Here is a 20166-nt window from a genome sequence, read left to right on the forward strand (position 1 = left end):
AAAGAAGCTGTGCTAAATTGTTATAACGTTAGTTCTGCCTTTTCAGAAAATAAGATTTGTTTAGCATGATGAGACTGAACATGCTCCTTTGGCCTGTTTAACAATGGATCTTCACTCATTTGAACTTGCTTTCTGGAATGTTTTAAAATTGAATGTTTTTTATATCACCAAAAGACACTTTCTTTTTTTGAGCGTTAGTCAGACTTGTCTCTCACTCTGTTCTCTCATGAAGTTACGCTCAGGATTTCAGGTCCAAGCAGTCATAATAACAAAGTGAAGGATGTGAAGTTAGGAAAATTATTTAGCTACCTAGACTTTTGAACCTGACGTAATAGCAGCATTTCAGCAGTTTTGATGAATTGATCTTAATTGCTCTGCAGACAGTTTTTCAAATACATTTTTCCTAATTCCAGCTACAGTGTCTTCTTAATAACTAATCTCACAGTGTCCTAAACTTTCTACTACCATCAGTGATCATAAATGATCATGCCCCTATTCAAATGTATAGATGCTCCCATGTACATATTTTCTCCTTTAAATCCTAAAAAACCTTGGACATGGAATATTCCTCCATCATGTGGAAAGAAGCTTATATTTTAATATTTTTTGTTAACGGGGAAAAAAAATTGTAAGAATGAATATACATACACTTATATTGTTTTATGAAGATGAAAGTTAAAGAAGATTTAATGCTTATGGTAATCTATAAAGAGTGCATTATAATGTCTACTCAGTGTATAATTCTGAATTTTTTTTTCCTGCCATTTGGTATGTCATGTTTGTTTCTGTATTCAACTGGAGTTGTAATCCTAAAAATATTTAGGATTGAATTTCTACAGTGTAGTTAATATTTAATGGAGTGTGAATGTGCATTATACTTTTTAAGTTTATTGGCATACTCCAGTAGTTACATTTTTTTAATTCTATAGATGGTTTTCATAATAAATTGTTCTTTCTGTCAGTTTTCTGATACAGAATCTATGGCATGGAATTAAAATAATTAACCATCTCTTGAAAGTTACAGATTTTGTACTAAATTATATTGTTCATGAACACAAATCTGTAACAAATAGCATTTTCTTATTGTCTACTTTGTGTATTTATCCATTTTTTAATCCATAAAATCTTTTAGTCCTTATATACTTATTTAAACTTCGCCATACTGGGATGGGAAATTGAAATTCTGGAAAATATGTAATCGAATACTTATTTCCTTTTGTGTTTGATATTGATATGTCTATATTTCAATTCTCATCTATATTTAGATTAGATATGATATTCTTTTCATAGCGTTTTGTGTTCACGTTTTATGGCAATAGTTTTAAATATACCCTTGCTTTATTTCAGCATTTGGTAAAATTATTCCTAAATTTCTGATGACAGTCAGAATTTTGTCACAGTGAAGACAAAAGCCATTTAAGCCGTTTTTTGTTAAGTGCAATGGAAGCCTTTGGAGTTAAACATGCTATAGTAATGTGAATTTGATTTACTTTAGGATTTAAACCCCTTTCACAGAGGTATACCTGGTAGAGGTAGTACTTTCCTGTTTATTATCTTTCCCAGATGGGCTTCTAGACTTCTGGCTGGTGTTCAGGAAGAGCAGAAACCAAAAGGTGGCTTCCTTCGTCCCTTTACTTACTGTAGCAGTACATGCAAGAGATGCCTGGCTTTCTCTTGCCGTGTTTTGCTTTATGCTGAGCTYTCCAGAAGAATTTCCTCTTTCCTGTAGCATTGTTTTTATCTATACAAGATTTCTGTCAGACCTACATGATGTTGGGATTTCTTTCATAAAATTTCTATATTTTTCCAAAAATGTAAACAAAAATTTAAACTAAAAAATTGGCTCCATAAATAGCTGACTAGCACCAAATGATGCATATGCTATCGCATTTTTCTTTCAAGAGCTTTCACAACATCTGAGAAGCCCAAAGGGCCACAGTTTTCTTAAAGACTCTGAAGGTGGGCCTGTTTTGGTGAGAACAGAAAAAAATCTGTCTCCTTTGAGGACAGGAGGATAGCAGTGACATAAAATCATTCTGGAGAGGTGTTCAATGACATTCCTCCCTGCTGAATTTTGATAATGGAGGGCAGCTTGCAAAGGAGAAGCAAGTCAACATAAAAGACAATTTTCTTGTATTTGCCTTTCTGGAGAGAAACAGGCAGAGTGTCACTGATGCCTGGTTTCTTTCTCAACCTCATCGTTTTGTGTGTTTGGAGTCTTCTAATGCCTTCTCTATCTCTCACCTTGTCTCAATTGGGATGTTTGCCAACATAACAACCAAGCAAATCTTTCCAAATGTACAGATGGTCTAAGGTGCTATTTAAAAAAATGAAATAAAAATTAAAAAAAGGTTTCAGCTGCTATTTAGGGAGTCTTCTGATTTTGGTGTTCTTACAAAATGACCTTAGTGAAGTAACTTCAGGAATCAAAGCTTGTACTAGTAATGGAAGTGTAAACCTTTTTTTTTGTGAGAATGGAAGACTAAAGCAGAGGTTGGTCTCTGTGTTCCTCTCTTCTCTCTTTGATGTGTAAGAGGAATTTAAAGAAGTCTCCCAGAAATTTCTGATATGAGAGTATCCTTCTTGTGAGGCACTCCTTAATGTTTTTATATTAAAATACTTGTATATTTTTGCGGTTTTTGCAGAATAGCAATTTTTTTTTTCAATAGTGACCAGCTCCATTTTGAATAGGACATTAAGGGTTCTTGTAATAAATCAGTGTGATAACACCAGATCAAGTCATGTATTTTTAAGCAGACATCCCTGCTGTGATTAATGGGGGTTCTGTTTAAAAGCCAAAGTTATGATATGGTCTGAGATGCTGAAACAGCTGGCTACATTAATATTTCATAAAAGATATTACTTATTTGTAAAACAAAATTAGAAAAATATATTTTAAAAGTTCAGTAGATGTATTTCAATATCACAAATATAGACAAAAATACTTAATACAATTGTCCAACACATTTGTCAGGTGGAACTAATTAATATTCACTTTAGAGAACTAATTATTTATCTCAGTTATGGTTGGAATCAAAATGATTGATTATAGTGTGCTCAAAGGAAGCCATTAATTATTTTACATACAGTGCAGTGAATGGTTTCCTACTGTCCTGACAAAACTCCCTCAAAACTAATATGAATCTGTCTTTGTCTGATCCACAGTGGCACCTTTATTTTGAATACATCAGCATGGCTTAGTTGACTTTCCTTCCCATACCTTTAAGTACTAGGTCTCTATGATGAACGCACCAGAGTTTTAGGGGAAAGTTGCCATTTAAAATTTGAAAACGGGTTTCACAGGAATTTGGCGAACTGCAGATGATGATAAATAATAAATGAACAGAGGATATGCTTGGGAGAATGTATCTTAGCAAGACAGAAAGTCTTAATGCACTTCAAAGATTTACAACTGGTTTATTATTTCAGTCCAGCACACAGGCAATTTAAATAATTGAAACATTTAAAGATAAATACATATTGCAACTTTATGTAATGTTCTGTATTTAGAAGAAGCAGGTTTATAAAACTTTGCTTTGCTCCAATGAATTACAAGAAAACCAAAACCAGCACAGTTTCAGAAAATGATGTAAACTGTATTCATTAAGTTCAGGTCTCTCTTTTTATTTTATTTTATTCCATTGGTGGCAAAGAAAACAACTATAAAGAATCCAGAGATACCCTCTTATCTGTTCCTTGAATATCTGTATCAGTGCTCTTGTGCACAAGAAGGCAGAGTGAAGATGCAGATGAGGAGTAGGCATGCTGGGCTCTATCAATAAGATTTCTGTCAAGAAAGAGCAGCAGCTTATCATCTGGGCTTCTTACTTTCTTATTAAACCACACCTTTCAAGTCAGCTGGGATTTTGGAATTTTAAAAATTAAGATTGTCGTCTCTGCTTTACGCATGAAGAAACTGAAGTGCAAGGAGACAAAAATGGTGTATGTAGATCATCCAGCATGCTAAAAGTAGAGCTAGGTGTACAGCTTAAATCTCCTTCCAACTTTATGCAACTAAATTGTAGTCTTATAACCAATTTGCTGCAACCTCATCTGACGTTACATCTTTCGGGAAGTCTGACCCTTTAAAAATGTCAGTGCCCCAAAATATTGCATTCAATTTCTGATGTCTGGCTTTACTAGCCTACTTGAATTCTTTCCTAAAAGCTGTAGCAGTAAATTTCTTCATAGCTCAGTCAAGGAGGTTTTGAACTTACTAGCCCTTGGCTGATAGAAGTGCAAATGGGGATTAGGAACCGCTGGGCTGGCACAAGCATTATGGCCCGTGTCGACTGATGGACCCTGCAGCAGCAGCAGCCTTGCAACGAGCACTGCTGGCCATCGGCACCCCGGTAGGATGCTACGACAAACAAGGGAAAGAAATGAAAGGGCAGAAGAGTAGTCAAAGGCACAAAAACATTCACTTGAGCTTGATTCTAATTGAAACAAATATTTTATCTTCTGTTTTTTAAGAAATCAGACTGCATGTGATGGAGAAAATCATGTTAAACAAACTGAGTTGCAAAGTTATTCATGGCAGAATAAAATACTAGCTGAAAGTGAGCTGATTTAAAGTCTCTGTAAGCTGTTCAGCATGGCTGGTTATTGTGAGTTTGCGCTGGACTCTGCGCACAAATAAATTCTTCTAACCRTACCAAATAACTGATGTAGCAACATATGCTGATGCCTGAGATTCAAGATGAAGGCTACCAGCACTTTTGCAGTTGATCTAATTGGGTTTCACTCTGATTAGAAGTAAAATTCAATTAAAAATTCAATTAGCTGAATTAGTGCAAAAATCTGCATTTCCATGAATACTCRCTAGCAAAGAGATTTTCAGACAGAGATTTTCGTAGATGTATTTCAGTTAAAATGCAGCAATTTCCACAGAAACTTGCTATGAGATCTGCAAGTGATTTGAATGTAAAATGCCAATGGGGAGAAAACAGTGAATCTTAGTTCAAAACCAAGGAGAAAAAAACTAATATTAATCTTTACAAATCAAACTCTTGTCTTTAATGGGCAGTAGATCGTGAATCAGTTTTCTCGGGAGCCTTTCCCTCACGATTTGATTCTGATGCAGACAGGGCTGTAAAAATCTGCAGAGATACAGATAAGAATCATTTGTGGTGGTGTTATTGTTGCTCGTATAATTTAAACTTTCACTGTAAAATGCTAATATTTAGTCATGATTACAGCCTCCATAATTATTGGAAGCAATTACTGATTTCAGAAATTTGCTCATAATTGGCTCTGCTCTTCATGGAAGTGGTTTTGGGTTTTGTTCTTCCACACGCACACACTACATAAGGAAAAGTAGGTTAATGCAATGTATTTTCTAGCATTGTATTTCTGATACCTTGCACAGAAACAATACATAACAGTGAAATTAGGAGTTCCTAATGTGATTTCTAAAACTCATCTTCCTTAGGAGGCAGCTGAGGAGCACATGGACATTCTTGCTGTGAGGTCAATGCATGAGTATTTATTATATTAGAAAGCTTGTACAAACATATCTGCAGTGCTATTTGAGTTGAGTGTGGTGCGAGGCTGGGAGAGGACTAGTGAAAGCATCATATATGCTCTTCCTATCGCCATACTCTCCTTTAGACATGTGCTTTTTCTTGCTGTAGGAGATGGATACTGAGCTAGGTAGATCTTTGGTCTGACCCAGGATAGCTTTCTTATGTTCTTAGAAGGAGATGCAGAGCAGCCTTCAAGAGTTAACAATCAAAAAAGATAAAACAGATATACATTGGAGAGATGCAAGCAAAGGTTGATAAGGACTTTCATCCAACTTATGAAGCCTGCAAGCGTGTTTGCTCTGTTTATATTGTATGGGAATCAGCATTTTGTCAGGAAAGTATTATCTGGCTTTTCAGTCAGCACTGTAATTTGAGAGAGAGTGTAAGGAGAGGAATTTGAAAAATACATTAGTATGGTTTAGCACCATTTCTAAAGAAATTAAGAAATGTTCATGAACCAGCTTTATGTGTAAACAGACTGTGGGCTAAAGGAAACTATTGCGTATCTTACAGCATCAGAAGTATTTATTACAACATGACTAGAGGCTCAAAGCAATGTAATTGCTTTGTAGAACGTAGAAGCTCTGTTTCTCTTTAAAGCATGCTGCTTCAATTAAGTATTCCTTTTGTGTATTCATTCAATATTCGTTTTGTCTGTTACTGCTGTACTATGTGTAGGAAATATATACAGTTAGAGGAACTAATGCTAAGATAAAGAAAGGCTTGGAGGAAGAACTGTTTTAAAATTTGAATAATGCTTTGAGAATTAACTTAAGTTTATTATAAGCCTAAAGGAAAAGATTTCATTACGGGTTACGACAAAAATACAAAGCCAGATAGTTCTGCACTGTGAGCTATCAGCCTTTCATGTTTGTGCACATGCTAGCGTACACTTCAGATTGTCATGTTGCACAACTACTGAGAGCTGGAGACTCTTGATAGCTTTGGTGTAGGTAGTGATTTTCATGGTGTTATGCCTCTGTACATTCAAATTACTTTGGGAAGAAATGTGGTATGGAGAGTGTGAGCCCTCCTGCAGTTTATTTAAAAAATTGAATCTGCAGCCAGAGCAACAAAATAAATACAAGGATTTTTTTTTAAAAAGCACAAAGCAAAAGAAAACCTTCACCAAGTGAAATACGGTGTTAAAACTACCATGAATTATGGCACAAAAGGCCAATGCCAATCCTGGGAAAGCATGTTAAACTCAACAGTTTTTTCTAATCAGGTGCACAACCTTGTTTTAGTGACAACAGGTTCCTAATGTAAAAAAAGAGTACTTGCTGAAGTAAAATAAGTAAAATTTGGTTCCAGCAAGTTCTGAAGGTATAATATGAAAATTCTCAGTTAGGGAAGCACTGAGTAAGTGTCATACTTTTTGTAATTTTTATGTTAGAATATAAACTGGTATGGTTGCTCTTATGCTTATTTGTTGTGTGTTACATTTGTGACTTTAAGAGAAAGTTTGAAACAGAATTATGGTATGTTATTTACCATACCATAAATAGCATTGAGAACATGTGTGTGTGTGTATTTTCCCAAAGGATATTAAAGTGGGGGCGGGGAAGGACCCACACTTCAAAAATGACTTAATAATTGTATGCAAAACTGCACAGCTGGAAAGCAATCTAAATGCCTGATTTTATATACCTTCAAATTTGGTTTTATCCAAGTGTTTGAAAGTAGGCCCTGGGAAACTGGGTGAACACTGTCCGAYTTATAGGTTAGATTCATCTACATCACACTATTTTCTTCTAATATTAGTTTTTGTATTTCTTTTTTTAACTTGAGAAATACAAACAACTTCAGATTCTGAAATTATTTAAGCTGCAGTGTGGCTAACACTCTCACTCACTATCAGGTAAAAAAAATTTGACCTAGGTGTGAAATCATTTGTAGGTATATTTAATTCTCCATTATCTTCCAAATCCTGCTTTGTTTTGCTATGTTGAGACTCCTTTCTTTTTATACCTTTCTTCCATATCCTGAATCTGTTTTCTTTGATGTGGACACTGTCTTGTCTGTTCTTTTCAACCTCTGAAAGAGAGGTAAGAAAGACAAAAGCGTTACAGAGGAATGACAGCCGAGGTGATCCATGGTCCCGCTGTTGGGGAGCACGTGCGGGAGTGAGTTGTGTCGGAAACAGGGCACTTGACAATTGCTGTGGCGCCTGGGGGGTTCCTCAACGGGTGGGTGAGATGCARAATTACAGGGTTTATCTATTAATGACCATCATCATCTGTCTTGGCATTCCTTATAGTATGAATTATGGAATCTGTGTCTCCCAATGCTACCAGCTTGTCATGTTGGCCGTGTACCAGGTTCCATATAAAAAAAGCTATCACAAATTTATCTGGCATTAAGGCATTTTGCTATTTTACTTCTTCCTGATGTAGTAGACAATGTGTCTGTATTATTGCTACCCAGTGCCCTGTTTAGCCTTTCCTCAATTAGCTCTTGCATGAGATAAAAAATAGTCCATTGCAACAGCAGTTGTTTTTCCTTTGTCCTTAATTGTATAAAGCAAGTGTAGATAATATAAGCATACGATCCCAGCTTATACCCATGCTTACTGTATTTTCACTTAACAAAGTGGATCTGCAGGTGAYGTTGCCTGCGGCGCTAAGCCTGTTTTATTCTCCGTGAGCGGCTGTTCGTTTTGCTGCTGGCCTGGCTCCACTCCGGTGGTGCAGTTTGCGTTCAGCATCGTCTCCCGAGCCCGCTGAAGGCTTTCTGACCTGTGTCTTTTCAACCTCTCCTGAGGTTTGCTGCTCATTCTGGGGCTGCATCTTGTAATGCTTGTGCCCTTCTGACTGTCAGGCCCGTTTCACCCGGTTAACCTCCTTGGCCCTCATCACAGCTTCGTCTTACTATAAAGAAATTTGAGGTCTCCAGTATTATTTAAGGCTAGCTTCCATCTAAACTGAAGGAAAGGAGATTTCTGCTAATCAGTTTCCCAGTGGTCTCTTTAAATGCAATCCTCTCAAAATACTCAAAACTAAGCTGCTCGTTGTGTTGTGCAGCCCAAGTTGCACAAACTGTTAATTTTTTAATTAACAGTTTTCTAAACTGTTTAATTTTATTAAACTGTTTAATGCGTTAAACTGTTAATGCTACTTACAGGCACCAAACCAGTGACACAAAATGGGTCAAAAACATTTCTCACTGAAAGTACAAMAAAATTCAGATGAAATCAATGGAGAAACTCTCATTCATTAAAAATGGGAGTAATTCCTTGCCCTATGCTTTAAGACATGCTTGTTATCAGATGTTTGGGGTTTTTGGTTGGGGGTAGTTGGGGGCTTGTTTTGTTTTGTTTTTGTGTGTATTTCGAAGGGAAGAGAAGTTGAAGGGATTTTCACATAGCCTTATTTGCCCAGGATCAACATTCAAAAGAAGTTGTTTCTCTTTCAGATAGTGACAATTTTAATACTTGAAATAATGTATTAATGTGTAAGATAAGATGCTGAATGCTATGATAGCTTGCTATGGTCTCACTGTGATCACTCTCTGAAATTTCGGAATAAATTTACAGTAATGGTTAATTCACTTACTTTCCTGTTCCCTAACAAAAATAAAAGTTAATCCTCCAGAAGCTTAGAGAGAATCTTCATATTGTATTTTGCAGTAATCTCTTTTGAAGACAAAGAATTAAAATGACATTTCAAACTCACTATGACTTCACTGACAATTTCTAACACTAAAAGAAGCTAACTTCCTATTTATTCCTTTACTAACCGTTTGTAATACACTGATTAAACAGTAAACTGATAAACGATGGTATTTTCATGATACAGGTACAGCTCAGTACAGGTAAGGCACAACACACACATCTAAATATGTTGAAAAAAAATCCCAAGAAACACTGCCAAGTTGGGCACACACATGTCCCACTGCCTCATCATAACCAGATCTGTGCAAAGGAGGGAAAGCAGAGTAGGTGTACAAAGACCGCTTCAGTGGGAGCTGGAGAACCTAAAGAATATTCATGAAAAGCAAATTAAAACATCACGTGTGATAATGAGGCCTCAATTTGACTAGACAGCTCTCCTAAAGATTTTTGGTTGTTGTGAGTAGTGTTTGTTATCAGCTGAGGATTTTTGGAGGAGCAGCTCCCCCACACCAGCCTCTCCACAGTATTTTAGTGAAATTTCCATGACGTACTGGCTCCTACTAGATTAATTTTTGTCCCAAAATTTCATATTCACATATGTTTATGGGTCATGTTAAGTACGAATTGACTTGCTCCTGATAACTGGATGTCAGTCTCTGTATTCCTGTTCTCTGCAGACTGATGTACGAATTTAAAGCTGCAGGTCAGTCATATACATAGGATCAGTGCTTGCACACTTTTCAAATAACGATTTAATATTAAAAAGTATGTTGCAGGTGATCTATACTTGGTATACTTGGTACAAGGTGGATCCTCATACTTCTGAGGATCATTTAAAGTCTCTGCCTTATGATCTTTTAGTCATGTACTGAGGATCTTCAATGATGTTTTCATGGTCAGGCAAAGATGTACTGTGAGCATGCAGTAGGTGCTTTCTCTTCAATCTGTGGCAATCAGAAAAAAAAACCCACAGTGGATTTAGTACTACTTTTTGATGCATTTCTTTTCTTGTGTGTTATTTGGACAAAGTTGCGAAGTCACTCTAGTCAGTTCAGGGACATTTCTTGGCCTGCTTCTGTGTTCGTTTGGAAAAATAACCATTTCTGGCCCTGATGCTTGCAATGTGTTTGAGGCCACCAAATTGGAAGCCAGTTATTGCAGGCTCTTGCAGACATCAGTAAAAAGAAATGGATATCTGTAAAGGGAATTGCAGGAGTGCTTCTCTCTCTCTCTCTCTTTCTCTCTCTCTCTCTCTCTCTGTCTGCATGGGCTCTACAAAGAACCTGTGGCAGCAAGTCTCCTCAGTTAGGTACTTAAGGTTAAGAACAATAACTCTTGGTCCTATAAACAAAAGTGGATAACTTAACTGAAGATTTCAAAGCAGTGTGCAACTGAAAACTGATGTAAGTCTTGGTTAATGTGGCTGACAGAAATTGCTTTCTAAAGAGAGAACAGTTTTACTATGTCTCAGAATAATATTGATCAAAGTAAGTTTCAGTTCATTTGTTTTTTCATGTTTTAAAAAGCTGAAGAAGGTAACAAAACTGAAATTCCCCTTCCCACTCCCACCTCTTAAGACAATTGGGTTAAAGTAAGCTGTTGAGATTGCTGAGCTGTCTTGTAAGGTAGATTCTTTTGACGTTAGCTTGAAACTCACTCTTTTAGTAATGAACACTAATCATGGGAAGTGTTATTTTCTTTTTTTTTTTATTCCTCTATAACCCCAAAGAGAAATGTCTTCTTGTTGTGAAGAATGGTACCCATTTAGATTTTTGTATAGTTTTAGTAGTTTTAATAGTTTGCATTACATTCCTTGAAGAAGTGGTTGGTGAACCCACCTTCAGAGTTGGGGAGTAGTGAGCATGCAAAGGAGAGAAGATTCGGGGACGTGCAGGCAATGGTAGGGGTGCAGGCAGCCAGGCTGCAGAGGATGCTGGATTTCTAGGGACCAGCGAGCACGGAGCAGAGTTTGCTGCCACTCAGAAAGTCACTGAAGTGGTGAGCAGCACAGACTTGCCGCGGAGGCACAGGGGGCAGGAGGAGAATTGTGTACAACTGGCTTTATTTTTGTTTTCCCTTTCGCTTGCAGCTTGCTTTCTTCAAAAAAACCCCACCACTGAGCTTTACAGTTTTTATGGAAATGAAAGCTGTTGTAGAACTTACAGCTTCATGCTCTAACTGGATTATTTTGTACTGAAACTCAAAAATTGTATATATAATTGCATTTTTCCCTTAGCATATAAAGAACTGAAGCAACTTAGATATAGATGAGGGGAAGGATCGGATACATCACCAATATTAGCTGTGTGTCTTTACACGATCCTAGAGGTGCTGAGAAGTAGTTTGCTCAGAGGTTCACATAAATGTCATTGGTTAGTGCTCACCAGCAATGCTTTTCTAAAATTGCACACTACTTCACAGCAAAAGCAGAATAGTGCTGTGTTTAATAAATGAGCCTGTTTGTGCACCTCAAGGTTCCTCTGCACTGAAAATCTGCACTGTTCTAAAAACAACCCTCTTGTAATCTGTTGAAGGAGCTTATTTGATGCCCAATTATCACACTCATGTATAGACTTTTCCTATAATTTTTTTATATTTACATTGCTGAAGGCAGGATTTGATGTACTGAGGCTGAAATTTTTAATATTTGCATTAGTGTAAACATGGTAATGAATTGGATTGACAGCTGTCAAGCAAAATTTTTAGATATAATGCACTTTCCTGGATAATTGATGATTTCAAGTTTGGTAGAATCCCAAAGCAGCAATTCTTCATCTGGAATATAGTAGTAAAGATCTGACCTGTAAAGAGGGGTTGCTTAATTGGGCACACGTTATACACAGGATGCAATGATGTGGTAAGACAGGAGTTTGCAGTTTGCAAGATGAATAACTTAGCTTTATGCTCAGCCACAGTTATGTTAGTATCTCTGCTTTAGTTGGTGTTTTTCTGCCATTTTATTCCTTTAAAGTTGGTAGTTATTTTCAAATAGAGTTTCAACCGAATTTTCTGAGGAAATGGTATATCGCTTAAGTCAGTGTAAATACCCTAAAAAATTGAATACAACAATGATTATGTTACTGGTGGAAGGCTGGTTAGAAATAAAGTAGGGTAATCTTGGTGAAATGGAAACGGAAATGTATTTAAGACATATTTATTTTCCTGAGTATCTAGCTAAACCTTGGAAACCCTAATTCAAACTTAATCTGCAGAAAACAGCGGAGGAGTTTCCATGTGCTGAATGCGTCTCTGCCAGCTGGTATTGCTATCTGGTATTAATGCTTAGGATTTTAGAACCCCAAACAAACTGTTCAGCTGCAGCATGCCTCAGCTAAGTGTCTGCTCCATGAAGCAGCAGCAAGGAGCACAGAGACGAAGTGCAGAGCCCAGCATCAATCTGCTCCCCAAACTGCTGCTGCAGTTAATGTTGGATGAACAGCTGATAGTTCTGGTGAAGTCAATGAGAGTTTTAAAGTCCGTGGGAATCAGTAATAGGATACAGCTTCAGATTCCTTCCAATCATTAAATGAGAAAGTGTTTTAAATAATTTATATCTGTCATAATTCCTTTAACCTACTACCACTATTCCTTTAATAACCTGCTTTGGAAACARCAGAGGCTCAGCCCTGCAAATCCTGCAACTTTACTCACACGAACAGTCTTGTTACGGTCGCGGGGTCATTCAGATGAAAAGGAGTGTATGATCTGGCCCCAGATTTTTTCATGGAACATTAGCACTTCACGATCAGAAAAACTGTCTTCTGGATAACAACTGCTTGATAAAGTTTGCATTTGTTTAATGCAGGTAGACATTTTTTCTTTGGGAAATCATTATAGTTGTTTTGCTGAACTGCTTGATCTTTTCTTCTTTCATAGTAGGTTAATGCAAAACATGTAAACAACACTTTCCAGGTTAGATCTGTATGAGGGGGTCTTAAAAACAGAAAAATACCAACAGCATAATTCTGTCTTTTCACAACTAACAAAGATTCGGTTCTTTACCCTCTGATCTGTGCATTTTGTGCGTTGAATCTGGTGAATATAATATTTTTTAAAAACAGAAAAAGCAACTGTATCATCATTCAGGGATATAGGTTTTTACTGGTTTTGTTGTTACTGTTATTATGATAACGTGGAGTACTTATCATAGACCTTATAGATTTAAAAAAGTAATAATTCATGTTCTTTTGTGAGTTACCAGTGCTGGTAAGTCTCTGTCTCCCACAACATATTCCATACAAGTCATTTCACAGGTTGTGTGGAACACACACTCCTTTAACATGCTTTTATTTTTTATTGTGGTTATAATAGAGGAAAGAGCAGAAGTGGCCTACCATGACCTGAAATGACCCCTATTTTTCAGAACATATTATGATGTTGCTCTCATTATTTAGCACAATATAGAAGGAAGAGAAAGTGATAATAGTTAACATCAGAATATAAAGAACAGTACAGCAGAAAAAATAAACAAAAGCTAAAACAATCAAAGAAAGGGTCTTCATGCAGGTAAGAGAAGATTAGATAAATGCCTTGGATGGAAGGACTTTGTATCCCATCTCGCTAGTCAAAACCACGTGATGACCGTGACTTCTCAGTTCTCAAGTGTGATTAATCCCTCTTTACGCTCTTGAAGTTAAATATTTAATTTGACTAGCACAAAAAATGAAATGTATCTGTAATCATAAAAATAGGAGATGATTAATAATACCATACTAATTCCTTTGCGGAGTTTCTCTAAGGCTGATATTTTTAGAGGAGCAGGAGACACATAACTGGTTCTGTGAGCTTTGCACCATGATAGAAGAACAAGTACAATGTCAGCATCTTGTCTTGTTTTCCAGGTCCGTGGGGGCGATGCATGGGAGACGAGTGCGGCCCGGGTGGCATCCAGACGCGAGCGGTGTGGTGTGCCCACGTGGAGGGCTGGACGACCCTGCCCACGAACTGCAAGCAGGTGGAGAGGCCAGACAACCAGCAGCACTGCTTCCGCATCTGCGACTGGCACAAGGAGCTCTACRACTGGCAGCTGGGCAGCTGGAATCAGTGCCGGCCCGTCCTGGCGAGGGGCCACGAGAAACCTGCCGAGTGCCTCAAAGGCGAGGAAGGCATCCAGGTGCGGGACGTAACCTGCATTCAGAAAGCCAACGGCGTCCCGGCCGAGGACGTCATATGCGAGTACTTTGAGCCCAAGCCTCAGCAGGAGCAGGCGTGCCTCATCCCCTGCCGGCAGGACTGCATTGTGGCCGAATTCGCCCCGTGGTCGGAGTGCTCCAAGACCTGCGGCAGTGGGCTGCAGCACCGAACCCGCCATGTCGTGGCTCCRCCGCAGTTTGGTGGCTCTGCTTGTCCCAACCTGACTGAATTTCAGATCTGCCAGTCTAGCCCTTGTGCTACGGAAGAAAGCATGTACAGCCTAAACGTGGGACCCTGGAGTGCCTGCTCAGTGCCCCACTCACGACAGATAAGGCAAGCGAGGAAGCGAGGGAAGAACAAAGACAAGGAAAAGGACAGAGAAAAAGCAGTACGGGATCCTGAGGCTCGTGAGTTAATTAAGAAGAAGAGGAATCGAAACAGGCAAAACAGACAGGAGAACAAATATTGGGACATACAAATTGGCTATCAAACCAGGCAGGTTACATGTACTCACAGAAATGGGAAAACTGCTGCTTTGAGGTAATCACTATTTATTAATTTGCACATCTTTATTTGTCTCTATTTCCTTTTAAGTAAAGCATGCATAATTGCACACTGGTGTTATCTTGCACAGGCCTTAATCTCAGTGTAGCACAGGCACTATTTCCAATTTGGACATCGCTCCTCATGAAGCATGCAAGCTGTGCTGATGATCCAAGTATCACATAAACGTGCACTATTAAACCACACTAGCTCCATAGCCTTTGTTTATCTAAGTAGTTTTCCCTCAAAAGCTGGATGTTACTTATCAAATGTCTCTTTTCTTTCTGTGAGTTTAGGCAGGACTTTACTCCATAGCAAGTCATACATGTTTGGAACAGGTGATGCCTCTGTTACTGCTTTTAAAGCCTTGGGCACAAGGAGTAACAGGAGATTGAGATGGGTTTGGCAGACAATAAGTGTAGAAAACAGAAAGAAAGATGCTGCATGAGAACACAGCAGCTATTCTTTCCAATACTTTCAGTTTCGGAATAGAAAAGCATGAAATACTGTTTGTCCTTTTTGCTTCCTATGGCAAAATTCGTCAAAAGGAGATTGTGAAACCTCTGTGTTTCTTCCATGTACCTTTGTTCACATGTTTCTTTCTCTTTTGCACCTTTTTGCTATCTGTTTTTTCTGATATTGAATGCTTCACTTCCCATGTTTTCTTCTACATATATATTATTGTTCAAGGGTTTAGGCAATCACAAATGTTTACTTAACTCTTTCCATAGGCTTCTGAGTACGTTTCTGTCACCATATTATTTTTCACTTGGCAGTTCTGCCTGGCATTCTCTTGCTAGCTCATGTTTTTTCCTTCTTGTCCCCTAGCAAATTTTGCTCTAGTTTGAAACCTTTTGATTTCTCTTTTACCTTTTCCTGTCTGTGATGTGATTGAGCTTCCTTCCCTCTAGAACAGTACACGGTTAACCAGTTTAACTTCAATTGTGAAATGAATGAGATATCCTGCTGAATCAGGTTGACACCCACTGCTGCTGGAGTAGCATTTAAGAACTTTCTGCCAGGATATTTTACTCTGGAATTTTTGTTATACCAATTAAAAATTCTATCACAGAACTGTAATTGATTCAACCATACCTGTGAGAAAGCATATATTACAGTTTTTCAGGTATAGTAAACAAGTTTTTTGAGTATATTTAAACTCAGAAGTTCAAGTAAATAATTAAAAAATTTCATTTCTCCATGCCTGAATATCAGTGTCTAACTGATATTCTACAGGACCCACCTCCCCAAACACAGTAAGTGCTGATGTTACGTCTAAATGACTTCTTATCTACAATCTACTTATATCCCAAAGTGAAGAGTGCTTTGTTTTCCTAACCTATAAGCAGACTGGGGACAAAACTGAACAAGCAGGAAAAAGAAGCATGGGGAGCAACTAATTAAGCAGTAGTTCTTTTCAAGCTGAATGTGTCAAGCTGTTGTGCCAAAGGCTAGTGTCATGTTGGGATATATAAACAGGAGTTATAGCATAAAGAATCCATACATTCTTCCTAGCTACTCATCACTGGTCGTGGGTCATCAGGGACATGGTGGCTTTGGGCACAAGAAAGGCAGTGAACCAGTCAGGGAGGATCCAGCAGTAAAACAGGAGAATGAAGAGAGGTCCCTGCCTGAAGGAAAACCTGAAGGAATTGGGTTGTTTAGCTGACAGGAGGGGCATCTGAGAGAAGATGTGGAATGTCTTGAGTATATAAAAACCGAACACAAGGAAGAACTGTTCTCCATGTATTATGGAAGTATAGGAAGAGCAATGAGGGACTTAATCGCAGCAGTGCTGAATCAGGTTAGATTTTATGATGAAGCTCTGGAAAAGATTGCCTTGGGAGTTTGTGGAGTTTCCATCTTTGAGAGTTTATAAGAATAGTTTGGAAATGCACCTGCTGGGAATGACAGAGATACAGTAACCCTTTGTTTCCGTAGGGTAACACGAAGTGAGGGTGGCTGCAAAGACTTCTGATGTCCCTTCTAGCTCTGGTTTTCTGTGGTTCTTTAAGGTCTTGACCCTTGGTTAGATGTCCACAGAAGGACTCTCAAAATTAGCTTGCTCAGGCAGACCCAAGTTTTGGCTGCAGCACTGTCCCTGAGTGCTGGTACAGGAAGAGGTTGCCTGTGCCTTTTCCTATTCCAACCTCTCATCAGGCAGCCTGCCCCATGCGCCAGGCCATGAACATCATTAGCCCGCAAGCAGATGGAACAGTTTATTAAACATACCAATAGTAGGTGGCAACCAGCTAATCTGTTTGAAAATCCCCGCATTTTTGAAAGGTTAACCATATCATTCAGAATTACTACATTAAAAAAAAGGGAGGGGGATAAAAAGAGAAACATTTGTGGACTGAATGAGGCTCTGATAAATGGTAAAATAAAGATATAAGTATACCTGGCAATCAGTTCCATACTTTTCTCGTTATCTTTATACTAACTCCTTGAATTCTCTCAGATCAGTAACACTATCTTAATTTCAGTTATCTCAGTGTACTATCTCAGTACTACACCAAATATATGCATTTTAGGCTGTAGAATAATTGCTCAAAGGAAATGGATGAAACCCTGTTGCCTGAGGCAGTGAAACAATAGATAATATAATGTAGGAGCCATTCTTCACAGGACAGAGAATGGCACAAACGATATAATGGATATTTTCATGTTTAATGATATAACTTTATGTTGTAAATGCACAACGGATTTCTAAAATAATAGTATCCCCATAAAGTTCAGTATAGAATCTTTTTTTCCAATTGCATTGCTTCGGGTGAAAACAAGAAACTGAGATTTTATGACTCATGTGAGAAATTCTAGCAATGATACCTTGGCTTTTACAGACCTATCTATCTGTCATCTATATATCTATCTGTTTTCTTTATGCTGCACTCTTCACTTTGTGGACAAATACCTTATTCTATGATTGCCATTCCAGAATATGAAGCAATAGAATTATTTTTTCTACCCAGGTTGTCAAGGCAGCCTGCTCAAATGGTTTTATAATCTCCACCATATAGTAACTGTGTTACTAAATAATATAGACAAGCAAGGTGACTGGAAACCTGCCATGCCCATGTGAAATGCTCTTCAGTTTGAATAGTCCATTTTCTGTGAGTTTTGACTTTAGCAATCAGAAACAATCAGCCCCCTGGTGCATGAGTGAAAGAAGAGGAGAAACCCTCAGGTGAGTAATATTTTTGCAGAGGTAGCAAAATTGGTATGGAAAAAGGGTTACAAATAACAAGTTTCAGAGGGGTGCTCCAGAGAAAATGATTCTGTAAAGCTGTCAGCAAAACTTCAAAAAGGCAAATTCTCTAGACGCATCAGCACACCAAGCATGGTAAAGAGAAGTGGAACAAGAAAATCAAAGTGTAATTTATATACTTTATTGCCAAGTGAACAATACATAGTCTCCTGTGAAGGATGAATATTGGATTTTGTATTGCTCATTCTGCAATAATGTACATGTTACATGGTCTATATTTTCTCTCTGTTTCCTTTAGGCTGACATTCTGGTGCACTGAAAATATTTTAAAAAATAGAAATAAAGTTATAAATTCTGTTGGAGAAGAGAGAATTCGGTAATTAAAGCAGACCTTAAAATGACTGATCTGGATAGCTAACAAAACCTGGACAGTGTTACTGTTAGCACAGAGGACAATACAGATCCTATCAAATGTTTTCTGTCTTTCTGGTGCAAGTGAAATTTGCCAGAGATCACACAGAGAACTGTTGGATCTAAAGCTATAAATGCAGGAAAACATAACGCTCAAGTATTGATTCATTTGGAGTTACAAATCTATTTCATCATGCTGCACTATTAGAAGTTGAGATGGTTGTGCCTTATGTTAAGCCTATCGTTTTCTGTTATAATATGTCCTCTGTTTCTGATAGCTTCTACTTTGCCAAAATTTTACCATTCAGTCTCAATTGTCTTCCTGAGCAGACTTCTGGGGGAAAGTTTAGTAGAAATATTTTGGCCATGTTTGGACAAGTCTAGGAAAAAATATTTTGTTTTAGCATTCTTTAATTCATACAACCATCTACTGAGATACTTTGTTAAGATCCTGCTGGAATGGGGAACAAATTTGAAATCCGGATGGATTTGGGCAGGTTATGGTCATAGGCACGCAAGTATTTGTAACTGTAAGAACATGCTTCTCTCCAGAACTTGGAACAAAACAAAAGATTCTTACTAGGCTTGTGCATTTTGGCACTTCAGCAGAAATTTTGAAATTCACTGACAAAAGTTCCCCTTTAGCTGTTGGTCTACACACATGGTGACAGGCTATGACGCTAAAAGTCAGCTAGCTCAAATGGCTGCAAACAGGACTGTATTTAAAGCAGTTCTGCAGTTATAACTAGCTAATAAGAAAAAATATATGTTCCCAGAAATTTCTGCACTATTTCTTTTCTCACTGTCCATCATCTAGGTGTAGATTCTTTACCTTAGTTAAGCTGGAAACAAAAAGCCCCTGCCTGGGGTGGGGGGAAAATAGAAGAGTGAAAGTAAGAAATGGTCCCCACCAGCCCTTTGGCTGCCGTCCTCTGAATTGGTTAATATTTCCTTAGCAGCACCTTTGTGGCAGAGACCTATTTGTGAAGCTGAATGTTATTGATGACTCAAAACTGAGAAATGAAGAAGCCACAGTAAAATTTTATTTATATATAGGTCTTTATTTCATTAATGAGAAATCACATTGCACAAGAATAACAGAGCATAATGATGGCAAAGAAGAACATCCAACCAAAATGTAAGAAATACCAATCAGTTCCCGGGCAACTTGCTTGTCATATACTCCTTGCTTAGAAATAGCCTACCAAGAGTCTGTTTCCTTCTCTGAGCTGCTCCATAAGAGAGCAGGCAGGCAGGGTGATGTGTGTGAAGACAACGGTGACTGCTGTGGAGAAGCTTCAGGGAGACGGGCTTAGGGAAGCTGAGGACATAGCAATGTGGAGAGGCCAGCTTATACACATGAAGGAGCATAAGTGAGCTTTGGCTTGTCTCATTGAGGACCTGACAGGAACATGCTCACCTTTTCTATATTACTGGAAATATATACTGGAAACTGCACCTGTGTAGCTGTTTTGGTACAGGAAGCCTTCAAGCTCCGCATGCTGTAAGGGTTTAGCTACCTGAGCTACCTGAGAACAGACCTGTAAATATTATGTTTTTGGATAAGGAGCTATTTACAGTTATCTTGATAAATTAACTTGCACATTCTCTGACTACTTCCTCTTAACGAATGTAGTACAGGGAAGAAGATAGTTGTCTTGGAAGAAAAAGCTCCTGATAACTAGAAGCTGCAGGGTTATTGTCAGATGCATTGGAATATAAAAATGTAAAGT

The 20166-nt window shown here is 38.0% G+C and overlaps 1 protein-coding gene across 1 annotated transcript in view; it reads left to right on the forward strand.

Moving 5' to 3' along the window:
- Nucleotides 1-20166, forward strand: part of THSD7A (thrombospondin type 1 domain containing 7A) — a 205319-nt gene that overhangs the window by 64701 nt on the left and 120452 nt on the right. Inside the window, exon 2 of the mRNA XM_026077884.1 lies at nt 13980-14811. Coding sequence (XP_025933669.1) covers nt 13980-14811 — 832 coding nt within the window. The remainder of the gene's footprint in view (nt 1-13979; nt 14812-20166) is intronic.

The sequence above is a fragment of the Apteryx rowi genome, unplaced genomic scaffold (genome assembly GCF_003343035.1).
Source record: "Apteryx rowi isolate R43461 unplaced genomic scaffold, aptRow1 scaffold_465, whole genome shotgun sequence".
Classification (NCBI taxonomy): domain Eukaryota; kingdom Metazoa; phylum Chordata; class Aves; order Apterygiformes; family Apterygidae; genus Apteryx; species Apteryx rowi.